The sequence below is a fragment of the Pinus tabuliformis genome, chromosome 5_2 (genome assembly GCF_031772625.1).
Source record: "Pinus tabuliformis cultivar Carrire ecotype Pingquan chromosome 5_2, CPIR1, whole genome shotgun sequence".
Lineage (NCBI taxonomy): Eukaryota > Viridiplantae > Streptophyta > Pinopsida > Pinales > Pinaceae > Pinus > Pinus tabuliformis.
In genome coordinates, this window is record NC_142306.1 from 826,284,095 (window position 1) to 826,302,602 (window position 18,508).

The 18,508-nt window shown below is 36.8% G+C and overlaps 1 protein-coding gene across 1 annotated transcript; it reads right to left on the reverse strand.

Moving 5' to 3' along the window:
* Positions 1-489: 489 nt before the first annotated feature.
* On the reverse strand, positions 490-1,620 carry LOC149161858 (heterogeneous nuclear ribonucleoprotein 1-like). Its single transcript, XM_089435028.1, has one exon. It carries the CDS (start codon positions 1,618-1,620, stop codon positions 490-492), a length of 1,131 nt encoding a protein of 376 aa, XP_089291154.1.
* Positions 1,621-18,508: the final 16,888 nt, after the last annotated feature.

Sequence of the window (18,508 nt, forward strand, 5' to 3'; positions counted from 1 at the left end):
GTTCTATGTGATCCTTTGATTATTGGTTGTTTTTCTCATTAAAACTCATATTGTGTGCAGAGAAAATAACATTTTTTACTCCGCATTGCACATGTTCTATGTGATCCTTTGATTATTGGTTGTTTTTCTAATTAAAACTCATATTAAGTTTGTGTAGAAATGATTTCTTTACATTGTTTTGATATTATTTTAAATTAATTTTTATTTTTCTCATTATTATATAAAAAAATAAATCAAACTCGATACTATTTTTAATCATTAAAACTACAATTCATGGTTTCATATTACTATATGACATTTAGTTCTCATTTTAAAAAAACTAAAAGCTACAATGTAAATATGCGGAATTGCTTGGACCTCTAAAACTCACTTCTTTGTCTGCTCTATATGACATTTAGTTCTCATTTAAAAAAAAACCTAAAAGCTACAATGTAAATATGTGGAATTGCTTGGACCTCTACAACTCACTTCTGTGTCTGCTCTCAATAGCTATTGCTTGAATAGACTCTGGTGTCTATTGTTCTCCCTGGAATAGGGGTGATATCGACTATTTGTTCTACCTCCGTAGCCTTCCCTCCCACTACCATAAGGGCCACCCCTGGCATAAGGGCCACCAACACGTGATGAGTTATAACTATCATTTGCACCATAACCATCACCTGCACCTCCATTGCCACCAGTCATCCCATTGCCATACCCACCAAACCCTTCGCCATAAGTCGCAGGACGAATTCCATAACCACGGGAAGGATCTTCTTCATAGCCTCCCGAGCTGCCAACCCCATAAACTCCATAACCCCTACCATATTCAGAACCTCCATACTCACCATACCCTCCAGGCCTGCTGCCATAACCTCCTGCTGACATATATTGGTTGTTGCCATAACCTGCCCCTCCAAACCCACTATAATTATCTCTGAAGCCCCCAACTACAGCAGGCACGTAGGGAGGCCTACTATCAAACCCATAAATAGGAGCAGCGTCAGACAAGGGTTTCTTGGGTTCAGCCTTCTTGATCTCCACCAGCTTTCCACCTACCTCAATCGTTTCCCCTTTGGATATAATTTCTTCAACAACCTGCTCACTGTCAAAAGTGATAAAACCAAAACCCCTGGACTGGCCAGTGCTTCGATCTCGCATGATCTGATGTTCTACAACTTTGCCAAATTTGTCGAAGTAGTTCTTGAAGTCATCATCAGTAATAGCTTTGGGTATACCGCCCACGAATATCTTTCTCGTCTTTGGGCCCTTCGACATCTTTCCCCTTGGAATGGTTCTTTTAATTTCCACTGTTTTGCCATCGAGGATGTGGGTGTCCTCTATAACCTTGTCCACCACAGAGGGGTCGGCGTAAGTCACAAACCCGAATCCCCGAGGCTGCCCAGTGACACGATCCTTCATTATAACAGAGTCTGTTAGTTCGCCATAGTTACTGAAATGCTTAGTAAAAGCGTCTGCGGTGGTACTCCTCGAAAGACCGCCGATGAAGATTTTTCCAGGACTGGAAGCCTCTCTAGAGCTATGATTTTTCTGCTCTTCTGCAACGTATTCTTCCCTTTCTGAGTGATCGTACTCTTTTGAAGGCACATACTGTGTTTTCTGGTCATTTGAAGAATCCATAGCAACCAAATAAAAGACCACACGACAGAAGATTGAGATCTCTTGACAAATGAAACGAAAATGACCTAAAAACCCTAGATGTCGATATAATTTTGTATAATACATGAGGTTTTTCTAAAATGGCATGATTATTATTATTTATATATGATTACGACCAAAACATATTTGAGCCTACAAAACCGTTGGCACTCTCGTGAAGAAAAATGTTATTTATTTAATATCATTTTAGTTTCATTTCACAACCATTGGCACTCTAGTGAAGAAAAATGTTAATTATTATCATTTTAGATTCTTTTCAACTGGGATCAATCAAATCTCGATGTATTGATAAGTTTCGAGTGTTTAGGTCAATTCTGTTTAAAATTATTTATTTATTTATTATTTAATTTTATAGTTTGATTAATGCGAAGAAAAATATTGTTAAAATAAAAATAAAAAATATTATATAATATTTATTTTAATTAAGTTAAAGGAAAAATATAAATATGGTTGATAAAAAATGTTTTTTAAATTATCCATTTTATATTTATATTAAATTTAAATTTTAAATATTTCTCACATTATTAATTCTTTTAATTTTTTTATATTAAATAATAAAAAAATTATTAAAAAATTACTCCGTGCATTTTTTATTATAAATGTTATATAGTTATAGTTATAGTTATATATATATATATATATAATATCTATTTTAATTAATGTAAAGAAAAATATAAGAATTGTTAAAATAAAAATATTGAAGATAAAAAAAATCTTTTAAATTATCCACCTTATATTTATATTGAATTTAAATTTCAAAATATTTGTCATACTATCAATTTTATTTTTATTTTTTTTGTGATATAAATGTTACATACATATTTTTTTGTCACCTAATTACATCACATCTCCTCATACTCGTCTTAGAGCACACCTCTAATTCTAACTTATAAACATAAATTTAAATTTGTTTTGAAGTGGAATTGTATTTTTTTTGTAAGTAAAAGTGTTTTCATTATTTCAAATCAATGTTTTACATCCAAATAAATTGAAATATATCCTATATCCTAGTTTGCCACCATAGAAACCAGGCCAGACATAAAATTTCATTTTCCTTAAAATCCAAGAAAACATGTTTCTTCTTATCATAGTCTTCACTTGTTATTATTAGAGTATGCCTTCTTAGTTCTTCAAATATTTACCAAAACAAAGAGACAAGAACACAAAATGTTGGCATTTTAACAAGGCCAAATCCTCTCCCTCTTGGAGAGGAAAAACCACAGAAAATTCTTCTTATAGAGATTCCAATTGACGAACACCAAGACGATGACCCTTGACCTACTATGCCACTCCAAGACCAAGACATGACTCCTCTTCTTTGTCACTGTTGAGATCATCATCATTGCTACACCACTGAGATCATCATCACTACACTATCGAGATTTACATTACTGCATCTTCATGGATGACTTCATCATAACGATGAGATCATTGTTGCTTCACCATTGTTCCATCTTCACATAGACCATTGCTACACCTTCTCAACAACACCATCATTACTCCCACAAAGATCTTCCTTAGAACATTACCAAGACTGTATCTAGAAGGTATGCCGAAACTGTATAATCCTCTTCATCATAGATACACCAGGACTAGGAGACCAAGACTATGACTGTGTTTATAATGCATATAAGCCGAGATAGAGTATGACTGAGATCCCCCTTATAACATGTGTGCCAAGACTGTAACTTCCGAGGTAGCTGAGGCTGTAGTCATTGAAACCATGAAGACACCGTGGTCATGAGGCTGTTGTAATTCACTATAATCATCACCGAAGATAGGAAAGGCATCCAAATTTTTTCATCACACAGGAATCCGAGATTATGTGTCACTGTGTTTGTCCGAGATCTGTACTTACTGTGCCATTCGAGATTTCAGAGTAATCCGAAGTTCTATGCTTCCTGTGGTGACCCTGACGAGGTATTTATAGTTGTCACATCTCCATAAATAAGATATCATTATAGTGTGAAACATTGTGTCTATTTATTGAGCCAACATGACAGTTATATATATATATATATATAGGCTGAAATGATTGTTCTCCTTATCGTTTTTCTTTCATAATTCTTTGTGCTTGTCTTGGAGGATTGTGCTTGGTCTTGGAAGGCTAATCTAGTCACTGGGTAGACTCATATACATTACATATATGCTCAAGAAGAGCTCTTTGACTCTTTGACTTTCCTAGACCTATGAAATGAGCAAGAAACTCATTCCTATAATTTACAAAAACAATATTTCTTTTTCTTGACAAGTACGAAGATCAAAATTACATTTGTAAATACCGAACCTAGTTACACTTCTTCAACACTCCCTCTTAACTAGGGAGGTATTTATGATGGTACTTGGTCATTCTCAATCTAAAGAATTTCTCATAAGAATAATCGGATTTGTAACCCATCTGTATAGCATCATAGTAACCAACATTGTTTTCTAGCACGACCTTGACTAACAACTCCATCTCTCATAGGATCATAGCATAATGTTGGCGAGACCAATGATTTATAGACACCTTTATCATTGTCTCTCAAGGTACATAACACCCAGGTGTTCACTGAGTATGACCTTCTAGGACTATTCTTATCTTGGGTTCTCAGCCCTCAAAGAATATCAATCCTCTGGGCCAGTCTTATCTTGAATGCCCTACAAATCCTCAAAGAGAATCGAATGCCAAATGATTACCCAATCCTCCATTCTTTAATCTCAGGTTAAGACAAGAATGTTGTGTCTATCACATGTCTACATTTCCATTCATGGCCTTCACCTAGAATTACGGGTGTTAGTCTTTTTCTAGTGCATGACACATGAGATAGAAAAACACAACTATCACTCCTTTTTAATCAGGGGTGATCTAATCCAATCTTCCTCTTGATCAGGGACCTATCAGAGGTCCCTCTTAGCTAGGGACTCTTCTATACATCAACAACTTATTCTTCGTGGGTCCTTCAACTGCTTGATCAACTTCTCTCCTTGATGTCATGAAAGTTAGTTGAGCTTCTTTCTTGTAGGGAAATAGTCATCGATCACTTTCCTCCTTAGTTCGTCATGCCATTCCTTTCTTCATGGAAAGTGGCCTTCTTCATATCTGGAACCTTCATCATATGACTACTTCTTTCTCATCATGATTCTTCCATTCATCTTGTGAATGCCAGTTGTACTTGCAAGTAGCCCTACATGAACTTATCGAGATATTATTTAAGAAATCAATATACCATTAAATCAAATCATACCTTACTAAGTGGCTCTTCATCATGAAATCTTTCTATAGGTATAAACATCCTGCATTCATGTTGACACATCTCCTAAAGATATCCATTGTCAAGGGTATACATCTTTTCCATCAGAGCCTTCATATCTTTCCAGGAGATTTTCTAGTCAAGTCTTCTTGATCTTTTGGATGTTGATTTCCTTCATCAGGGTTGCATATCTCATGATCTCTTCCTTCCTTCCACATTCCATTCCCAGGTGCCTTTTAATCAGAGTTTCTTAGTTGTGATTAGCAACCTCATACTTCATATGAGGACATAGTATGTTTATTTCATCTAGTGTGTCTTATGTTGTCTTGCATCCTTTCACAGGAGGAGATCCTTTTTATCTTGATCATGCTTCTAAAGATAGAAGTAATGATCCATGTTACCTGCAACCATATGACATGTCGACGATGAACCACATTGGCTGGTTCGAAACGTGTCGACAAATGATAGATCTTGTGATTTATGCCGAAAAATCTCTCATAAACCGATATGGATCACAGAAGCCTCAATTCAACAATGTCATTATAATATTAAACACAAGAACACATACCTTATTTTTATCTTCAGGTCATCGAGGCTTATCCCAGCAACTTCCTTGATTGAAGAGATCTTCAATCCATTGATCTGATTCATGTCGTCACGTCATCGTATCATGGATTCCATAATTTGGATTTCCTGTTGAAACACTTGCTTCCTCTCTAGATTAGTGAATCCTACGATGAGGATTCCATCAGAGAATTTTGGGGATTTGGTATATCCCCAACTGGCAGATGTTTCCTTTTTGACTTGATGTATGATGAGCCTTGTCCTAGATGACTTCTTCCTTTCCTTGAATGTCCACTAAGGTTTCAAAGAGCTATATCCTTCATGTTTTGTCTATCATGGACTTTGTTCTTCATGATTTCCATGGAGATGTCACAAGTTCTTGTTTCTAATGCTTCCATGATGCCATAATGCATCTTATCATCATTGTCATATCTTATAGCAAAAGTTTATGATAGGACACTTTTGTGAGGGATACTATCCCAATCATAGAGATATGTTACTCCCTCTTTCCTTGGCCCTTTTCTTAAGCTTCCTCCATCTATTCAGTGATATGAGCTTCCATTATTTTAGCTATACCTATTATGCCTTGTTTGAGTACCAAAATTCCCTTTCCTTTCTGCACATGATTTAGTCCTTTATCCTTTAATACTTTTTCCATCAACTTGTCTTTCTCTATTTAGCATAGAGACCATAAGTTGTCGAATGAGGTAACCTTCTCATCTCATGGAAATTTGTTACCTTGATTATCTGTTATTGCATTATGGTTATCTTCCTTTCTAGGTCTTGTAGATGGAAGATATCCTATATCCTTTGATACCCTTTACTTTCATGTAGATCATATTTCATGTGACCTTTTTCAATGCATATTTAGAGAATGATTTTATCATGTACATCACTTTGATGTATCCATTTTTTCTATGTGAGGGGATCTTTCATAAGAATCCCTTTCCATCAATTCAGAGGATACCTTTTGATATGTTTAATGACTTCATCTTCTTAGAGGACTATGACTATCCTCCTTCTTCATGCAAGGGATCTTGATGACCCAACTGATTTATAGATCTCCTTGCAAACATGAAGTCATTTAACTAAACTTTATTATAAAAATGAAAAATACTTACTTGTAATGTGAAGATAAAATCTTCACCTTGATCACTTTGATGCTGGTTGAAGAAGATGTATGAGGGCTTCTTCTTGGGTGATCTTATTTCAAATGAGAAAGCCTTTCCTCAATAGAAAAAGGTTGCTCCTTTTGATGAGGGTGATTTGCTACTTCCTCAGATGATCTTCTTCTAGGGCAAGGAAATGATTCTTGCTTTTATAACCTTGAACATAATGACACTGCTTTTCCTTCTTCAATATGCTTTGCTGCCTTTTGTAGATCAGAATTACTTCTAGGGTTTCGAATTTCTCCAAGATGATGTGATCTTCATTTTGAAATTCTTCAGGCTATCTTATTTTGTAGACATCTTGATGAGGCTCTTGGTGGCCTTTTGATGACAACTGTGGAGACACAAGTTCTTGCTGTTGTAGACTGTCTCCTTGATTGCATAGACAAAAACCCTTGTTGATGTAGACTATTGTTGTATATTTCTAGGGTTTGATCAAGATCAAGGTTTGTTTCTTTAATGCAGATCTTGATGTCCTTCAGCTTGCTTTGATCCTTGCTAGAAACTTCATCCTTGAAATGTCTCTTTTTTGCCCTTCCTTTGACTGTAACCATAGCTTTGAAACCATGCTGAAGAATCTAGGGCAGTTAGAGTTAATATGATTCTTCTTAGCTTGATAACTATTTGTGAGGTGTTTTTAACTTTTCTTCTTATCATAGTCTTCACTTGTTATTATTAGAGTATGTCTTCTTAGTTCATCAAATGGTTACCAAAACAAAGAGACAAGAACACAAAACGTTGGCATTCTTCCAAGGCCAAAACCTCTCCCTCTTGGAGAGGAAAACCCACACAAAATTCTTCTTATAGAGATTCCAATTGACGAACACCAAGACCATGACCCTTTACTGACTATGCCTTTCCAAGACCAAGACATTAATCCTCTTATTTTTTGCTTCAGATCATCCTCATTGCTACACAACTAAGATCATCATTACTGCACTATCGAGATTTACATTGTTGCACCTTCATGGAGGACTTCATCATAACGACGAGATCAATGTTGCTGCACCATTTTTCCATCTTCACATAGATCATTGCTGTGTCTTCTCAACAACACCATCATTACTACCACATATATATTCCTTAGAACATTATTGAGACTGTATCTAGAAGGTATAACGAAACTGTATAATCCTCTTCATCATAGATACACCAGGACTGGGAGACCAAGACTGTGACTATGTTTATAATGCATATAAGCAGAGACAGAGTGTGACTGAGATCCTCCTTATAGCATGTATAATAAGACTGTAGTCATTGAAATCGTGAAGAAATTGTGGCCATGAGGCCGTTGTAATTCACTGTAATCATCACCAAGGATAGGAGAGGCATCTGAAGTTCTTCATCACACAAGAATACGATATTGTGTGTCACTGTGTTTGTCTGAGATTTGTACTTACTATGCCATTCGAGATTTCAGAGTAATTCAAAGTTCTGTGCTTCTTGTGGTGACCCCAGTGGGGTATTTATAGTTGTCACGTCTCCATAAATAAGTCGACATTATAGTGTGAAATGTTGTGTCTATTTATTGAGCCGACATGACAATTATATATATATATTTTGAGGCCGATATGACAATTATATATATTTTTTGAGGCCGACATGACTATTCTCCTTATCATTTTTCTTGCAGACTTCTTTGTGTTTGTCTTGGAGGATTGTGCTTGGTCTTGGAGGGCTAATCTAGTCACTAGGTAGACTTATATACGTTACATATATTCTCAAGAAGAGCTCTTTGACTCTTTAACTTTCCTAGACCTATGAAATGAGCAAGAAAATCATTCTTATAATTTAAAAAAATAATATTTCTTTTTCTTGACAAGCATAAATATCAAAATTACATTTGTAAATATCGAATCTAGTTCCACTTTATTCAACAAAATGCATGGCAACAATTCACTTAATGTTCTCTCTGAAATGGTGGTTTTCAAGGAAGACCACAAATTCAAAAGGTGGGAGAACTCGAGGTCTCAATCGGTGGTGGTTTAAGTTTGACCACCAACACTAGAACATGTAGTACAGTTCTTGGGTTAGTTCTAAATCCGGCTAGAAGTTGAAGTTTTATGGTAGAGGAAGTGCTCCCTAATGTTGTGAAAAGGGAGACCATTGAGGCCTCAACTTGGAACACTTAGTGCAGTTCTTAGAAAAATTTCAAATTTTGCTAGAAGCTGAAGTCTTATGCTATAGGAGGTGTTCTGAAAAGGGATACCATTGAGGTCTCAACTTGTGGTGGTTTAAGGAAATCCACCAACCAAAATGCATGCCTATGAGGCATTTCTCTATCTCTAGCTACAACTCTGAATCTAGGTATGGTTGAATTTGGCTCTAGGCTTAGGCATCAAACTCAGGCTATGGCTCAGGCTTGCTCAATGTATCTTTGAAGCTTAATCCCCCCCGTCAAATACAAGGTGACAAGATGAATAAATCTCAACTGCAAGACGTGTCAATACTCGAGAACAAATTTTGTGGTATGAACGAAATATCTTCTTGGATGTTGAAGCCCATTGCCAAGAAGTGATCCATCCAAGGTGAATCTTTGTTCTTGTAGGAGGCTTATTTCTGAAGCATCTGCTTGAATGATGAGTATTTTTATGACAATACTCACATGGGTGAAGATAAAAAAATGATCTTTCACATGGCCGACTTGACTACAATGTTTCTATTTGGCAATATGTGGTTGTTGTGGATGAGGAGTAAGTTCTAGAAAAAGTGAAGATGAATCGCCTTGAAGAAACCCAACACTCTGAAATTGAATGGGCTTACAGTAGTATGGAATATGAAAGGAGACATCCTTGTCATATCTAAGACCGATCTCATGCTTGTTGCTGACAAGCTCTTCTCAAGGTCCAACGATGGGCTTGGGAAGTGAAACCTAAACTTCTGCATCTTTATGCAAAACTGATCCTAAAATGGGCACTTGATCTAAATCAACCTCAGGTTCACTGATTTGATCAGTTTCTAGCAACTAATGGGAGTCTTTCTCAAACTCAAAGAAAGGATTGTTTTGAAAAAAAACCAGTTTAGAATGATGTTTTTTCCGCTATAACTCTTTTCACTGGAACTGAGATTTGAGTTGTAGAAAATCGATATTTTCTTGTGCATTTTGTAAATAGGTTCAAATGTCAAAGAGAGTTCCCTTGCCAATTTTGATTGTATCATGAATAATGGAGTGTGTTAAAGCATTTAGAAACTTTAATAACTCAATAATTCCAGTCACTTTGTCAACAACACAACTTCAATAAATGAAAGGTGTCCACAAGCAAAGGGCTACTGCAATGAGGGATACAATGCTTGAATGACCTAAAATCTCAACTACTTCCAATGATGCTACAACAAAGTTGGTAATCAAACATGACAAAAAACAACCTCCAAGTGCATGTTTAATACAAAATCCAAGGCTATTATAAATATGAAAATCAGATTCCAATCCCTTTTCAATACATTGGTCTGGCATAATATGCTTTTAATAAATTATTTTCCTATTTTTTCCTAGTGGGCAGTGGGATTTCTCATTGCTAAAGAAAGAGGAAATGACAAAGCGAGTATTGCGCTTATCCAATCACAACTTCAATGGATGAAAATCTGAATCCCCTCATATTCTTTCAAAACTTTGCATATTTTCACAAGAAGTCATCTGATGCAGGAGCATCCGGACTTAGCCAACAATGTGAAAGTTTGTTCACATGTTGTGGCTAAACAAGTTGAAAATCATTGACTGATTGGTCAAAAGACAGTGTTACTGAGAGGGTTGGATCCCTCAAGAAATGAGTTGTATTTCATTATTGTAATAGTTAGAAATTGTCCTATTTTAGATTCAAAGATAAGTTGTTAGCATAGAGCTAGGAATTAGAGATTTGCTGTTAGATTTATTAAAAATAGAGATTGAGTTGTTAGACACAGTTAAAGTGATATTCGATTGATAAAAAAAAGGAAAAATGTAATAGAGTGAGGATTTTTGAGAGGATTGAGTGGAGCGAGGGCAACAATAGTGTGTGATTGTATTTTGAAACAAAGGTCTTTATTTGTATAATCAGGCCAAGGTCGAGACTCCTTAACCTCTTTTATTTTGAATAAATGATGCTGTGCATGTGATTGCTTATTAAGCCTGTGGAAATCCTCGGTTTGCTTTTGTTTCTTTGTATTCGGGGAAAAGTTGATTATTCTTTTGTTTGTTTATGTTTCATGGTATAAACCGCCGGATTAATAGAAGACAGAGGCCTTTTATATAAGTATCATTGCTTGATTCCGATTTAATCGCAATCTTTGGATCACCGATATTGGATCGGCGAAGTTCATTTGTATGGTTTTGATCCTGCAAGCGGAAATCCAGTTTACACTAAGAATCAGTGCAAAACATAGATTGGATCCGAAATCTGGATCTGAAATCTTATAGACGGAGGCTTTTAAACGTTATCAGGTCCGTGAACCATTACCGATCGCATCGCAATATTGGAATGGCATATGGTAAAGGTCCGACCCTTGAAACATTGCGGCATGCGACTGCTGACATATTGCATTAGAATATTTGAGTTGAAGTGATAAAGGCCTTAAGCCAGAGGATGTAGCAATCACTGATAGCGATCAGTGCGATAAATCGCATCAGGGATTTAACAAGGGAAGCTCCAGATCAAGGACTTTGGGACTTGCGACTTGCGATGATGCGATTTAATCTAGATCGTCGGTTCAGTTAGATTGCCATCTACGGTGTACCACGAGCATTTCTAATTAAAAAGGGGAAATCATTGTTTTGAGCCTTTTTCAAGGCATTCCGGTTAGGAAGGAAAAGCTTGGATTGTCAAGGAAACGGTGACCTACGAGGTGATTGTTGGGGTTTCTTAAGCCACTGTTTCCGCCTGCATCATTTTGTGGTATTGGAGCTGAAGTTAAGGTTGATTGCAGCAAAAATGCCGCCAAGGAGAGGAGCTGGCATTGGTCGAGGAAGACCTGAAGCAAATGCAATTTTGTTAGAGGAGATCTGAAGTCTGTGTACAAGGATGGATACTATGGACACTGCCCAGAGAAGAGCACCTGATGAAGGAGATGATAGTGCTATAGAAGAATCTTCTAAGGAGGAAGGAGAAGAAGAAAATGAAACTACCAAAGTCATCAAGATGTTAGTGAAAGTAGGAGAAATACCAAAGGCGGAAATTCCTACGTATGGAGGGAGTTTAAACGCAAAAGAGCTAATGGATTGGATTAGGTCCTTAGACAAATACTTTGACTATGAAGAGGTTGATGACAAGAAGATGTTGAAGTTTGCAGTTACCAGATTGAGGGGTCATGCAGCTATCTGGTGGGATGAGCTACAAACATCCAGAACGAGGAAAGGAAAGCCCAAGATCAAGCAATGGGACAAAATGGTGAGTAAAATGAAAGCCAAATTTATGCCTAAATATTATCAGTTAAATCTTTTTAGACAATTGCGAAATTTAAGGCAAAAAGGAATGTCTGTTAAAGAATACACAAAAGAGTTTTATAGATTGAGTATTAGAGCAAGAAATGTAGAAGATGACATGGAAAAGGTAGCTAGATATATTAATGGCTTAAGGTATGACATACAAGAAGATATTAACTTGTTAAGTCTAAAGACTATTGAGGATGCCTATCAAGCAAGTTTGAAGGCAGAAGAGAAGATATTGAGAAAACAGAATCAGAGGAATAGAGGGAGAAGCTCAGTAAGAGGTAGAGGAACTACCAGACCAAGGGGACAACAACATCAGCATGAAGCAGGAAGTTCAAGTAGCAGACCACCACAGAGAGGAGAATGGAACAGAGGAAGATTTACTCGCAGAGGAAGAGGCCGAGGAAGAGATATTCGGTGTTATACATGTGCAGAATGGGGACATGTGTCGTGGGACTGTCCTCATAATAAACCAGCAAGTCTAAGGAATACGAATGTGGATAAGGCAAAGCCAGAACCACCTCGACTTATGGAAAAGGAAGAATCCCCTGAAGTAGGAGAATACCTACTATTGAGAAGGACTTTGCTTAAGACAAAGAAGGAGATTGAAGAACCAGCGCAGAGGAAGAATTTATTTAGAACAACCTGTAAATCAAAAGGCAAGTGTTGTAAAGTAATAATTGACAGTGGAAGCACTGACAACCTTGTTTCTACAGAGATGGTGGACAAGCTCGGACGAGAAAAGACAATACATCCTACTCCTTACAGAGTGTCATTATTACAAAAGGGACATCAGATCATTGTGACAGAACAATGCAAGGTTGAGATACAAATTGGTACGTATAAAGATGTGATATTATGTGATGTAATGCCCATGGATGTATGCCATGTATTATTGGGAAGACCGTGGCAGTTTGATCGAAAACCTATTCATGATGGGAGGAGAAACACTTATACTATGGAGAAGGATGGAACTAAACATACATTGCTGCCATTGAAGGATGACACTGACAAAGGAACACCTGGAAGTAGTATTATGTTGATAAGCGGAAAGGAGCTGCTATAGGAGGTAGTGAAAAGCGAGGAGTTGCATTTTGCTATTGTGGGAAGACCAAAGGTAATTTTAACTTCCACAAACTTGGATGAATTGCCTGAAGAAGTTAAAATTCTGTTAGATGATTTTGCTGATATTATTGTGGATGAGTTTCCAAATGCGTTGCCATCGATCAGGAGTATTAGTCATCGTATTGATATAATACCAGGAGCAAGTTTTCCAAATAAAGTAGCGCACAGATTAACTCCTCAAGAGTGCAGAAGTTGGAAGACAAGTGCAGAAGCTGATGGATAAGGGATAATTAGAGAAAGTCTTAGTCCATGTGCTGTACCAACAGTACTCAGTCCAAAGAAAGGAGGAGAATGGCGTATGTGCACATATTCCAGAGCCATAAACAAGATCACAATCAGGTATAGATTTCCTTTGCCACGCATGGATGATCTAATGGATTGTTTCAGTGGATCAAAATATTTTACTAAAATAGATTTGAAGAGTGGGTATCATCAAATATTAATTTGGGAAGGTGATGAATGGAAAACTGCATTTAAAACAAACAGTGGGTTGTATGAGTGGTTAGTGATGCCTTTTGGACTCACTAATGCACCTAGCACATTCATGATATTAATGAATGAAGCCTTAAAGGAGTATGCAGAAAAGTTTGTTATTGTTTATCTGATGATATTCTAGTTTTTAGTAAAAGCAAAGAAGAACATCTAGAGCATCTTAAGTTGGTTCTAAGAACTCTGCAGAAAGAGAAACTAGTGATAAATTTGAAGAAATGTAGTTTCATGAAGGAAGAATTAGTTTACTTGGGATTTGTAGTTTCTAAAGAAGGATTGAAAATGGATCCAGAAAAAGTCCAAGTAATTTGGAATTGGCCTATTCCCAAAAATATATTCGAGGTAAGAAGCTTCCATGGTCTTGCAAGTTTTTACAGAAAGTTTATCAAAGGCTTTAGTCAGATTTTTGCACCAATTATTGAAACAATTAAGGAGATCAATCAGTCGTTCAAGTGGACAGAAGTAGCATACATAAATTTTAAATTACTGAAGAGGAAAATCACAGAGGAACCAATTTTAGCTTTTCCTGATTTTGAAAAAGTATTTCAAGTTGAAATAGATGCTAGTGGAGTTGCATTTGGCACAGTTCTGAGTCAGGAATAAAGACCGATAGCGTACTTCAGTGAGAAATTGAATGAAGCAAAGAAGAAATATTCTTCTTATGATAAAGAGTTTTATGCTATTGTACAAGCCTTGAAAAAATGGAGACATTATTTGCTGCCAAAATAATTCATATTGTATTTGGACAATCATGCCTTACAGTTCATCAATAACCAGCCGAAATTGAACCAGAAACATGCCAAGTGGGTAGAATTTTTGCAAAGCTTTACTTTTGTGATAAAACACAAGAGTGGTAAGTCAAATAAAGTTACTGATGCATTGAGCAGGGTAAGTTTTATTTTGCAAGAATTCAAAGTGGGTGTTGTAGGATTTGAGGAAATGATTGAAATGTACAAAGGTGATGCAGATTTCAAAGATATCTATGCAACAGTTCAGAATCCAATAGTTTAGAACATAAGTCAATGGTTAGATTATCTCATTCAAGGAGGCTTATTGTTTAAAAGCAACAAGTTGTGTATTCCCAAATGTTCTATGAGGGAAAACATAATAAAGGAGAAACATAGTGGAGGATTATCTGGTCACTTTGGACAAGATAAAACCTTTGCTCAGGTGAATGCTTTTTATTATTGGCCAAAAATGCACACTGATGTTAAGAAATTTGTTGAGAATTGCAGGATATGTCAGCATGCTAAAGGAAGGAGCCAGAATACAAGATTGTATCAACCATTGCCAATACCAGACCGACCGTGGGATGCAGTTAGCATGGATTTTGTTTTGGGATTACCAAAAACCCAGAGAGGGAATGATTCCATTTATGTTGTAGTAGATAGATTTTCCAAGAAGGCACATTTCATTGCTTGTAAGAAAACTAGTGATGCAACACATATAGCTAATCTATTCTTTTTAGAAATTGTAAGATTACATAGGTTACCTGTAAGTATTGTGTCTGATCGAGATACAAAGTTTGTAGGACATTTCTGGAGAACTCTTTGGAAGAAACTGGGAGCTAACCTCAGTTTTAGTTCAACATACCATCCTCAAATAGATGGACAGAACGAAGTAGTAATCAAGAGCTTGGGAAACATATTGAGAAGTTTAGTGTATAAAAATCCTAAACAGTGGGATTTAGCACTAGCTCAGGTTGAGTTTGCTTATAATGACGCTCCAAACCGAAGTACTGGAATGAGTCCATTTTAGATTGTTTTTGGAATGAATCCATGAGGTGTGTATGAGCTCAGAGATTTGGGTAAACAGGAAACAAGAAGTGCAAAAGCTGAAGAGTTTGCAGAACAGATGTAGAGATTACAAGAAGATGTTAAAGGCAGATTGCAGCAAAGCAGCGGAAAATACAAACAGAGGGTAGATATAAAAAGAAGAGAGAAAGAATTCCAAGTGGGAGATTTAGTGATGGTGTATTTGAGAAAAGAAAGATTTACTGCTAAGATTTACAATAAACTGAAAATGAAAAAGATAGGACCATGTATAATTGTAAGAAAGTTTTCAGCTAATGCATATGAAATTGAATTGCCAGAAGGGATTGGAACATCACATATTTTCAATGTTGCAGATTTGTGTACATACAAAAAGAGACAAAGCTAAAGGAGAAAATTACAGAAGATGAAGTTCAAACCTTGAACTGGGAAGAACAAATTCCAAAGACAACGAAGAAAGAAGTTGAAGCTGTTTTGGAGCAAAGAGTATCCAAAAGAACCACATGGCAGACTTATTTTCAATATCTAGTCAAATGGAAATGACAGTCAATGGAGGATTCTAGCTGGTTAACGACAACAGAGTTGCAGAAGTATGTGTTTCTGAGAAAACTAGTGTCTTTTCGAATTATTGGCCCTCCAGGTTTGGTAGCTACCCTAGAAATGACAGTTTAAAGAAATTCACGATTTCTTCTATGTATAATAGATAATAGAAAGACAATGGAACCAACCTGGAACTTCCGCTTAATCCCTTGCTTGATCTCTCTCCCCCTTGACAGAGCTTGCAACTCCTCCCCGTACTTATCTCGCTTGGAGAGTATCTGTAGAAACACAGTAGCAAAGAACCATCAAAGCATCTTGATCTATTATATAAGAAACATTACAGAATCAGATATATAATGAACATACAATAGAATTCACAAATGATAACATTCACAATTGCACAATAATATGGAAGAAAACTTGAAGAACTTTATTAAATAGAAGGGAGAATTACAACCCAATTGTCTGATCTAGCATCATCCTCCCAACATGAAGCCCTCTTCACCTCATGAAATAGCAAGATCACACCAAAAATACAATGCTCTTTCTCAAATACAAACTATCAGCACTTCCTTGCAATTCACAAAATTCCAGCCTCCTTAGATCTCTTAGATGAGGGATCCATTTATATATGTGTGCAAGGGTGTGAGTCATCTCTAGGTTTTAATTAGTGTCATTCCACTTGTTACATTTGGTTCCACAAGAGGAGAGATAACTGAAGTTTAGATCTCTTACTCATCCTTGGGCGAATTCAGAGAGGCAAGTGTCATAGGAGAAGTTTCTAGAAGATTCCATGAACAACCACCTAGAAAACTGTCTCAGACATTTGTCCATCCTCGCTCATCGCACCCTATAGAAGGCCCAAACAATATGCATCGGACCTAAGCAATGTATCACTCAGTATGCATCACACCTGGCCAGTGTAGCAGTGAGTATGGTTCAGTTTAGGCCATTTCTGGATGGTTTTTCAGGTGGAACTTTTGGGAAATGATGTAATCAGATAACCATGTTCTTTTAGGGTATGAAACAACTCTTTTAAGGGTTGATGAGCCCTAGTTTATCGACATATAAGATTGGGGTTGAAGTGCCCAAATATGTCTATAACAGTTGCCCCCTAAAGCATGAAGTTGTAAATCTTGATGTCAGGTGAAATGCTTTATCATGAGGATCCGAGGTTTCGAACTGGAAGGTGACCCATATAAGATACAATACAATACATCATCATAATATAATTCTTTCATGATCTAGCTGAGGCGGGCATTCCCATGCTCAGCTTTATAAATTCGTTTCATGTACATAGACCAGATAGTTGTTTGCAAATATAGACTGGTGATTCTTCAGGTGTAGAGTAATCATCTTTGGTCCAGATGACCATCTGTGCAATGTCCTTGTACATTTGATGTTTTTATATCCCTGAATATATCGCAGCCCGGATGGATGAAACTAGATCTGGGGTCTTCAAACTTGTTCAATCTTCGCCTGATGTACAAGTCAATCCATGTGAAGAGATGTTCTGAAGTCAAACATGGAAAGACATCACCTGATTACTAGCCAATAATGTGAGCTGTTAATAGATGCGAGAGGAATCATCGATAATGATAATGACCCTCAAGGTACTACAGTACAATTCACGTGGTGTGAATATATGATCCGATTTCGAACACCACGCAAAATCTTTCGGTCGAAGGCCATTGATGTCAACCTGTTGCCGGAAGTGAGAAACTTGCCATTGAGGCATGCAAGCTTCAAAGTACTGAAAGGGTTGTTTCTAAGTCAACTTCTTGGATAATGAGCTGATGTCGACAAGAAGTGACTCGTCGTAGGAGGGCCTTGATGTATCCCACATCTACGACACGAAATGAAGCAAATGATTTTCTGGAGGTGAAAACGATCAACGACACAAGGTTCAGGAATGACGGTCATGAAAGATGAAGGTATTGCAGTGGATGAGACATTAACTGGATAGTGAATTCTTGACTGAATGACTTGTCTTGAACATATCGGCAACACTAAGATGGATTGGTAGCATTAACCCCAAAAGATGGATGGTGTGGAAGACCAATGGTGAGATGACCAGTGAACGGAATAACCCAACCCGACTAAATAATGGTGATAGAGAGAAAGTGTCATGTTCAAGAGCAACCTGCTACCATAAAATTTTTCAAGTTTTCTTCCATTTTTCCCCAGTCATTGTTGACTAGTACCTCTTTATTTTTGTCAAGCTTGAGGAGGATAACATATGCTTGTTCTATAATTTTCCCTTCGGGCAAACCTGTCGCTATGTTTTAACGAGTCTAGCAATAGTGAAACTTGTTCTTGTCTAGGTGTACAAGTTTGTCGCTATTGTTTTAATGAGTTTAATGACAAGGATAACTCGGTCTTTTTCATGTTTAAAGAGTTTGAAAAAAGGACGAAAAGGAAACTCTATTTCGTCTAGGAATGGACGAGTTTGTCGCTATTGTTTTAACGAGTTTAACAACAAGGATAACTCGGTCCTTTTCATGTTTAGAGAGTTCGAAAAGGGACGAAAAGGAAACTCCAGAAGTTCTTTTTCGT